Source organism: Centrocercus urophasianus, unplaced genomic scaffold (assembly GCF_019232065.1).
Source record: "Centrocercus urophasianus isolate 14NV4802_14NV808 unplaced genomic scaffold, USGS_Curo_1.0 seq_17, whole genome shotgun sequence".
Lineage (NCBI taxonomy): Eukaryota > Metazoa > Chordata > Aves > Galliformes > Phasianidae > Centrocercus > Centrocercus urophasianus.
The window spans coordinates 11,529,124-11,539,341 of NW_024884722.1; the positions used below are offsets into that span (position 1 = coordinate 11,529,124).

The following is a 10,218-nucleotide window of genomic DNA, read 5'->3' on the forward strand; positions in this document are numbered from 1 at the left end:
GCACCGTGCCTGGCCAGGGACGCTGGGCTGTGCTCTGCTCCGAGGCAGCTTCTGCACTGGGGAATGCGGAACCGCGGAGCTGGCGGGGGGCAGGCAGGGGGTGGCCGTGTTTTAGCAAGGATCTGGCGCTATAACTTTTTTTTCTTCTTCTGTTTCAAGTAAACACTCCTCCCCGCCCTCCCCTCTCTCCCTCCACCCCACCTCCCTCTCTTTCAATCCTGCTCATGTGTTTCTATTTAAGGGCTGCAGTGCAGACGAATATGATTGGCATCTACAGCCCCCTTTTGACTTTCAGCTCAAGCCTTTAGAGTGGAGAAGGAGCTGAGACGCCAAGGGGAGAGCTGTTTTTCTTTTGGTTTACTGGGGGGATGGCTCAGCTGTGGATTTATGCTGCTTCTGCCCAGGATTTTTCTCACTGAATGGGAGCAAGGATTGTGGAAACCATGTTGGGAAGAGGTTTACTTTCAGAATCCATCATGAAACTCTGCGACTAAAACACTGTATTTTCGGCTCCTTTTCAAAAAAAAAAAAAAAAAACCCCGAAACATTTTTTTTTCCTCCCCTTTTTCTTCCTCTTCTCTCCAATGTCCCTCTGTGCTGCTGGGTTGTGGGCCAGAGGAGGCTATTTCTATATGGCCAGCCATTTGGGGATATGCTGCGAGCCAAGGTTGTTTGCTGATTCGCTTGGCTCTGGTGACAACTTGGCCTGTTGTGACTCGGATGGACGGAGGTCGCTCTCGAGGAGCCATGGCTGGAAGCTGGCTTACAGCTTGCTTTTTCCCTTCCCCAGGTGCTGATGCTAGCTCTGAACCCATGATCCTGGAGCAATATGTGGTGGTGTCCAACTATGAGAAGCAGGAGAACTCTGAGATCAGCCTCCAAGCTGGAGAGGTCGTGGATGTCATAGAGAAAAATGAAAGTGGTAAGACAACTTTGTTGCTCATCCTTCTTTCAATGGTCAGATTTTTTTCCATGTGTTCCTGTTCTTTCAGTTTCTTCACCACTGCTCGTAGCCGTACGTTAGCTCCATCTGGTACAGTTACTATGTCTGGCTGAGGATGTTGAAGTTTCTCAATGTTGATTTGGGCTGGGGGCCAAATGTTGCCTTCTACTGTAAGAATGTTTCATGGGTTTTGTGTGTTAATTAGCTGAAGTACACTAATGGAAAATGAAGGTGAAGGAGAGAAGGGTCTGCAGCTAATGAATTTGATGTATAGTAGATGATCTAGTTGCCCTGCTGTCTCTTTGAGTCTCCGTCAGCATTTCCATTACTAACTCCTTTTTTTGGAGGATTTATAGGATGAGCGTTTAAAAATTGCTTGGGGTGAAACTTGGCTTGACAGCTTAGCCTGTAGCCCAGAGCTCAGTAGGGAGGGAAGGGAATGTGTGTAGATAAATACATGGCCGTGCACAGCTTCAAAACTTCTTGCAGAAGCGTTAACTGGGGAGTTTAGAGGCAAAGAGGCAGAGCATGTAATGTAAAAGTAAGATGAAATCCCTTCTTCTGCCATCTGTGCAATAACTAGCTTGTGCTTGGAAAATGAGATTCTTGGCAAGTGTTTGTATAGATGTCTTTTGTGTGCTTTAACTCTTGGATGCCTGCTAGCTTCGAGTCAGCCTAAACAAATGTATGAGACTGTGTACATGGTGGAGCAGGTTAGCAGCTGGTTTAAATAACTGCCTGTCTTCAGCAGCTCCCCTCCTCCCTCCAGCGCTCCTTGTGCATTAATCCAAAGCAGTTGTCCAGGGCTGTTCTCCAGCCCACTCGTGACTTGTGTGTCCTCATCCAGAGGAGCTGCTGGCGTTTGGAGCCATGCTTGCGAGGCTCGTGCTGTGGGAGCTCCGCACGCAGGCTCTCCTGGCTGGCTGGCTCTGGAGTGCGCTGGCAGGGGAACCGGGACGCCCTGGTCAGGGGCTTAGGTCTATTTCTCAGAGCTCTGAGTCTGTTCATCCATAATGATGATCACGCGTTGTATTTATGTATTTCTTTTTCCTTCAGTGGAGTGGTAATTTCTTTGCTGTATGAAAGCCTAATGCTAGCTTGGCTGTGTGAAGCAGTTGCTGGCCAGTGACTTACAGTGGTGTCCAAAGGCATAGCGTGTGGGAATGCACTCACTCGGGTGAACAGAAATGCTTGTCCTCTGGATACTGACTGTATCACTTGCAAAACTAGTAAAGACCAAAATGCTAACTTGCTCCACTTCAAAGCTCTCACTGTGATTGTAAGGGAAAAAAATCTTGATTTCAACTCCCTGGACTAATGGAGAAGCCTCCTCCCTTCGGAGTCTGAAGGTTTCTCATTGTCAACAGTGGGCATTACTGCTGTCAGAACAAACCTGGCCATTGTGGCAACTTGTGTTCATGTCCATGATATCCCTGCTTTTGATAATGGCTTATGGTACTGAGGAAACTAGGTAAAAAATAATGCAAGAAGCATATCTGAATTTCAAATGACAATTCCCTTGTTTTGTTTTAATGTGGCCTCTCTGCCTTGCATAGTTCACAGTGTCCTGTACTGAGCCACGTGGTATGTGGAGATGCAGGAGGGTTTAATTTTAAATAGTGGGTCCAGTAATGTGATTCTAAGGAAACATCCTTGAACTTGGGTTACAGTCCTTGAGACTGTATTCTCAAGATGCTTATCACCTAGGCTTCATGATGCTCGTATAAATAAGAAGAGATATGAAGCATTGGGATCAGCAATCATGCCTGTATGAGAAACCATGGCACCAATCGGTGATGTACAAAGCATCGCTTGCTTTGGATGCTTCTCTGTACTGTTCTGGCAAGGGCATAATATTTCAGTTTGTCCACGAGCAGGACTCCAAACGTACACTCAAACTCTCTGTTGGGTTAGGGATACCACAGGAATGACTTCAATACTTTGAATTCTTGTATCTTCTGGAAACTGGAATGGCATGTAAAGGAACTAGCTGAAGTTTTCTGAAGTCTGAGCTTTTTAAGCTTGCAACGTGGATTCAATGCAGAACCTGTTTAGTGTAGGAAAGCGTGTCTAGAATATGTGGTTATGACTTTTAAGAACGTGGGGATACACTTTTTTTTTTAAAGAACATAAGATCATTTGGACTATGCCTGTGGGTGGCAATTCACCTCACTGTATGGTTGTACTGTCTTCGAAAGTGTTGTGAAACTAGAGCTGCGATGATATAAATTAAGCTCATTCTCCTCCCATGCCCAGAAAGCAGTGATGAAGCAAGGTGTTAAGTATGGCACTGCAGCAGGGACGGTGTCAGCAATGAACTTTTGCCATGTGTAGCTCCTCAGAACAGGAGGGAGGGAAGAATAACTAGATAGCTTACAGTGCCATTAGACTGAACAGTGTGCTTTGAATGTGGTGATGGTTCTGCTGGGCAAATGTTGCAAACTTTCTTGTGTGTATACTTGCAAATATGGGGTTTTGGAAGGGTTTTGTTTGTTTTTCAGTATATGCTTTGGGAAAGCTAAATAGGGTAGCTAATAGGCATGGCTGACTGCTTGATTTTTGTTTCTTTTTTGTTTGTTTTTGGTTTGTTTTATTTTATTATTATTTTTTTTTTTTTTAAAGCCTTGCTTGAATAGAGTTGCATGGTGATGCCTAGGGATGTGTTAATAGTTCTTTCGTTTTCCAGAGTGGGAGGAATCTTAGGTTGGCTCTGTTGCACAGCTTTGTAGGGACGAAATACCTTGGCTTTACTGGCCAGATGGCCCTTACACAGTGATGTTCAGAAGCTGTATCCAAACAGTGCCTGTTTCATGTCCTTCTGAAGGCTTTCTTCTGAAATGCTTTTAGGGCCTGAGCTAATTATCATCTCCCTGTTTGCCTCCAAACTGCACATCCCTCTAGAAGGAATTACACCATACTTTCCAAGGTCAATATATCAGGTAGAAGCAGAGGGGGAAATAAAAACCTTCCAGTGTATCATATATTGAATTCTTACCTGGTTATTATCCATTAGGTTAACTTCATGTTAAGTGTGTTAAATTTGCCATGTAGCATTATTCAGTGTTATATCTGCCATATAAGCAATGAGATTTGAGGCATCTTGCAGTCAGACCTATTTGAAACAGGGTTGTATGAAGTTGTCTTCATTACTGAACCAATGGCTCAGACTTGGATATCATTTCAAGTAGAGACTTCTGTTCGATATTAAGACTTTAAAAGCAAAGTCAGTGCAGCATGTGGTGAATAAATCCTGAAACCTTTCATCTCTGTTATGAAGCTCATGGGCCACTGTAACCTGACTGTTGCTGCAATTGCCATGGAAGCAAATTTTGCTGGACTGGAAGATGTCTGTAGGACTTCAGTGCTTCAGAACAAATTACTCAGTTATGTACCAGCTCTCAGTCTTTGAAACACATTTTCTGGGGGAAAAAAAAATCTTGGTTCAACAAAAGTTGCCTTTCAGACCTTCCTCTGGATAATAGTTGCATGAGTGGAAGGTGTGCTGGTATTATCATTGTTTTTAAACTCAACTGGGGAGGGAAAAGCTGTATGTAGCAATGGTCAGAAATGCATCAGGATTGAAGTGAAGGTTTACATTCTCTCCAGCTGGTGTCTGGGAGCAGGCTGCAGTTGCAGGGCTGTGTCTGATGGGTTTGTTTAAATGTGCTGTGTAGCCAACATGCACTGGCCAGCTCTATCTAAACATCTCTGTGTAGCTTTGGGATAGCAATGTAAATAACTGACTCGAGCGTTGTCTGTCAAGTGCATTTGTTTCTCTTACACCTTAACTAGAAAAGCCTCGTGGAATGATCTGAAGGGTATGTATTTGTGTTGGAGCAGTGAAATGTGACTTTAAAGCAGGAATCTGATGCAGATTTCTTTGAGGTAGAAGGGGGAGAGACTCGGCTCGAGCAGCTCCCTCCTTGCCAAGTTCTGTGTGGATGTGGCTTGAAACGGTCAAATTATAAACTGTGGCAGCAGTGTTTGCAATGGAAAACCTGACAGACAGGGAAGCATAAGCACATTCCGAGCACCTCTGCTGCTTGGCTGTGTGGTGGGATGGGGCTCTTCCCTCACAGCCCCTGTGAGCCCCTTCTGTTAGGGGAATAGAGGGATGCCTCTTCAGTGGGGCTGAGCAGGACGTAACTGTTTCCTTTGCAATTACATAACTGCAGACAGATTTCCAATATTATATTGGAAGCTACAAAGCTATTGCAGCTAGTGTAGTTTCCTCAGGAATGAGAGGGCCCTTTGGGAAGGGAGGCCAGGGCGTGGGGCACAGCAATGAAGCCTCACTATGAGGAAGGCCTCTGCTTGTTAGGGTGCCCTGGCTTTGGGGTCCCCAGTGTGAGACCTCTATTCCATGCTTACTTTCCCAGCTAGTATTAATTTTCAGTCCTATTCATTACAGTCTTGGTTTCTTAATTCTGTAATGACAACTTCCTGCCTCACATCTGCTTTCTGCTGCTTCACCTCTTTCTCTAGGATGTCACCATCTTCACGCTCCCTCATTTGTACATGACAGGAGTGTGGCACTGTGTGCAATGGTAGCAAATGTCTTTGAGCATTAGATTTATCTTGCAGAAGTTGGCCAAAGTCCAGTGCACTTCTGTTTATTCTAACACATAAGTAATACTTCAGCAGTTTCCTAGGCTCCTAATATTGATGGAGCTCTACACTGAGTCACAAATACAACTATTCTGTTTACTTTAAAAATGTCAATAGCTGAGCATCCACCAGTTGGAAGTGTTGCCAGACACTGTATACTTAATTGCCATCATTGTGCTTTCATTGTGCTTTATTTCAGGTCAAGTGTGCATGCTGTCTTTCCCTGGAAATGTTTCTTACAGAGCATTTCAAGAGAACATTGTCCAGCGGATGTGACTCCTATCTTAATTTCCATTTGTACACCTAGCCCTGACCTGATCTTTGCTCTGAGAATATTGATTCTTTGCATTTCCATTCCTTCCCAGCGTGGCTGTGTATTTGAATTGCAAACTTTGAAAGAGACCATGTTGTGATACAAAAAGTAAATACTGTCTAGTATAGCGGGCCATTCTTGAGCTGTGCCTGGAATTTTAGGAGAAGAAACAAACACTTAAGTCAAATGCCTTTCCTCTAGCACTGGTGATTTCATCCAAGAAGACAGGTTTAGGTAAGTGGCCAATGCTAAATGCTTGGAACAGCCTGTGTGACTGCTCTTGTGTGAATCAGTGTTCATAATTCTGTAATGAATGGAGTTGAATTTAAGAAAGGATCATCCCAAATTCTTATTTTGAAAAGTAAGAGCTGTCTTCAGACTGCAGCAGTGATACCCAGCATCCGGTTTTGAGCTCACTGCTGCCTTACTGCGTTCCCTGCCTTTCTGCAGGGAGCCCTGCAGCAAAGGATACTTGATCCATGTATGAATCAGTTCCTGTCTTACCGTGGTTTTCTGCCCAGCATATGTACTAAGGCAGTGTATGTACTGAGGCAGACAAACACAGGCCGTCTGAGGAGGCAGGGTGGGTGATGAGGAATGCTTGGCTAGAAGTTACTGGAAAGTTGTTTAATATCCTAAGAAAAAGTCTTTGAAGAAGTTTTTCCTCCAAACAAGGACAATGCTGGCAAAGCGTAGATGCCTTTCTCCCTCAGATGCTTGCAGTTCCGTGGCTGGAGAAGGTTTCTCTGTGCTGGCAGAGTTTCAGAGCCCTCTGTGTTCAGGGTAGCAATGCTTGATTGTGAGCACTTGCTTGTCTCAATTGCAGCAGTGTCTTTGACTCTGTCTTCAGGCTTTTTGGAGTTGGTGATCAAGGCTGGTTGTTCTCATGTTTTGTTTTGCAGCAGTATAAGCAAAGCAAATTCTGTTGGTGTGTCTGGTGGGATTTATTTTAAGCTTTAGCTGTCTGGAAGCTGGCGTCTGTGGAGGGAGCCGGGATGCCTTGTTTTAAACTAGTCAATGGAAAAGGGGTCATTTGGGTCAACGGAGTATTGGTAGGATGAACTGGAACATTTAAACTAATCCAGGCTCTGTGCTGACTCCAGATGAAGCCTCAGACAAGCCTAGAGCAGAGATAGAAGTGGATGGGATGATTTGCTGTAGCCATGTCATCACTGGAGATCAGTCCTTTTTGGGAACAGAGTGACCGACCAACGCTGCAAAACAAGCTCTCTCTCTTCCAGTGGCCTGTTTGCAAAATGCTGAATGGATGGAGAGAACTCAACACTCACACCAGAAAAAGCCAAGTCAGCAGGAGATGAGGAGGAGCCCTTCTTCCTCTGCTTTTGCCCCTGGGAACCCAAGGGTGGGGTGACACTGTCTAATGACTTTAGCAGCTGTACTAAGCTGGAAGCGGCCCTTGACAGCCTACTCTGACCTCTGGTGATTCTGTTTTGTGAGCATATTCTAATCTGTTCTTTGTTGCCTCTATTCTTTTTTTTTGTGTTTTTTTTTTTTTTTTTTTTTGGGGTTTTTTTTGGTTTTTTTTTTTTTTGCCTGAGCTATTTGGATTTTTAAATGTGTCTCTGCAAGGGTAAAGAAGTGGTGTTTGCTTTCCCTTTCTGACTGTTAAACTTTCAGTCAAAGGATCTTGATATGGCTGAACCCTCATTCAAGCTTTGAGAATTTAGCTTGGATTTACTGTATTCATAAGGGAAACATGCAGCAGTGTTTCTGATGCAGTTGCTGCTGAGCTGTGTTTGGAGGCTGCCCTGTACATGAGCTTTGGAAAGTTATTTGAGGCTAATGTTTCTAAACCTGCCTACTGCTTGAGCACCACAGTACCAACATTTCAGCTGAGGTTGTTGTATAAAATTATTGAATTATGAATGTGTTGTAATATTCATGCTGCTATCTTGTGGTATCTAAATACTTTTCTTCTGCTCTACTTAGTAACTTACATGGCAAGCATTATGTGTTTCTGTGTTCAGGCCTGGGAAGGGAATTTGCCAAGCTGGAACCAAAGCAGGGCTGTTAATGCTCTGGTTTCATAGGTATTTTCTCCCACTGTGGAAAATGAGATTTTCCTCCATTGCTGCCTCTGAAATGACTGTGTTTTTTGGGGCTCTGCAAAGGAGTTGAGTGGGCTTCTGCTTTTGTGCTCAAAACATTTGTTCGGCCCTGTGGCAAGGAGAGGTTGTCCTTTAAATTGTAGGATGATGTTTCCATTTTTGCTGGAAAGCCATTCTGCGTTTCATAGACATTGTTGCTTAGTTTGTACAGCTCTGAATTGCAGTGTGTGCTTGCTCTTTCTTCTTGGTGACAAACTCACCTGGAACATTTGAAACATGGCTGTGTGTTAACTCTATGCCTTTTGCAGTGCCTAACTGCTTAAGCTTTCCTGGAACACCTCCAGATGGCTCTGGAGATCTGCTAGGAGAGATGTTTTGCTAGATGGGATGGAGGAGTTGAAGGGCAGCTTGCTGTTTGGGTCCTACTTGATTTGGGAGCCACTCAATGTTTTACTTAAGTGAGCTTCAGTGCATTTGCTAATATAATATGTATTATCATAGTGCTAATGCTAACTAGCACTACTACTGCTTCCTCAAGTCTCTCATAGAAACTTCTGATGTTGTAAGGCATTAATGACTGTTTTCCAGGCACTGCAGCCCTATTTCATTTCTCCTATAGAAAGAAACAGTAATGATTAACATGAGGTATCATGAGGTTGCACTACTAAAAGCATTTTCCTCTTGAATTGAGCTTCACATCTATCTATGTAGAATTTGCTTTCAAATTGCCGTTCCTGGTACTTCTCTCCAGTTGGAGACACACCAAAAAATGAACTTCCAATCTGAAATCACACTTGTAGCATACATTTACCTGAAATGCCTTGGGCTTTATTTTCATGTTTTTATCTAGTTCCCATTGCCTCTCTTAACCTTGGGCAACAGCTATTCTGGCAGGGCTAACTCAGTTATCATCTTTTTCTTCTTTACGTAGCCATCTTAAGTCCAACCACTTCAACTTCTATGTTCATTTGCCTTTTCTTTAGCTGGTTTCATGTCTCTGTAGGACAGTTCTTTTCCGATCCCACCCCCCCAGATTTCTTTCAGTTAAGGGAAGGGTTATTGCTGTAAATAGGAAGTCTTCATATTTATTAAATATGCATCTACTGATCTGGGATTTTCCCCTGTGCTGTCTTCTAAGCATCCTGTTGAAGTAAATGGGTTCCCTTTTAAACTTCCCTCTATTTAACTTGATGCAGAACAAAACACTATTACTGTCAGAGTTGTGTAATTCTATAATTTCTCTAGAGAGTGCATTTCCCCTACTTGGAAAAACCCAGCAGGGCAACCCCACTTGCCAGGGCATAGCCTGCATGCAGGTCGGCTTGAAAGAAGTCCCACAAGATTGCCAGGTCAGTATGAACACTCTTCTTGTTCCCAGATAACTTTGAGGGCAGTTTGAAGGGAAAGGGAAAGTCAGTGTCAGCCCTCACAACGATTGTTCCTGTCTGCAGCTGCTCTGACTTCCCTATATTCCAGGGGACGAGATCCTTAACTCGCTATCTGGGAGCAGAGAGGGAACACATCTGTCTGGACTTCACATTTGGTAGGTGTGGACGTAAAGTATCCATCAGCACTTCTGAGACTGCCCTGATGATCTAGCTGCTCTGGGAGAAGATGGGAAGTGATTACTGCAACCATAGACTTGGTACTTTATTTCTTTACTAAGGCAATTTAGCTTTGGAGGAATTGCGTGCCTGTTAAGTGTGAAGAAGCCAATACCAAAAGCAAAGCTACCTTTAAGTCTGCTGTACAACACAGCCAGGAGCTCCTGAGTGGTAGACTCTTTCCCAGACCTCTGTAAACTTTAGTTCTGAAATTTCCAGCTGCTTACAAATTCACTCCTTTTTCCCTTCTCATCTAATCCTGCTGCACTGAGCCTTTATACTCAGGCAGAATAGTTAAAGCTGTTCTGTTTCCACTGCATACCCTGTTTGGAGCCCAGGATGGCAGGCTGAAAAGGAAAAAATTTTACACACCATCCCTGATTGGAGCCTTTATTCATTACCTCCTCTGTTTGTGCAGTCACTGCCAGTTTTGGGACCCTGAAACCTGCCCCAAGAAAACGTTTCCAAGGAAAATCTGCTTTTCATATTAGAATACATACACTTTCTAATGATTGGGTTTCCTGTATCAGCCAAATAGGTCACAAGCTCAGCATTGCTGCAAGGAACTACCTGGGGCCAAGAAGATACAGGGCTGTTATGGAGATCTTCTCATCTGTCCCATAGTTGCCTTGTGGTCTTAAAAATGTATATGTGTATGTATATGTTAAGAAAACTATATAT

General features: G+C 43.8%; 1 protein-coding gene across 1 annotated transcript in view; it reads left to right on the forward strand.

Moving 5' to 3' along the window:
• SH3PXD2A (SH3 and PX domains 2A) overlaps window positions 1-10,218 on the forward strand; it is a 226,031-nt gene that overhangs the window by 165,486 nt on the left and 50,327 nt on the right. Inside the window, exon 7 of the mRNA XM_042818810.1 lies at window positions 791-922. Coding sequence (XP_042674744.1) covers window positions 791-922 — 132 coding nt within the window. The remainder of the gene's footprint in view (window positions 1-790; window positions 923-10,218) is intronic.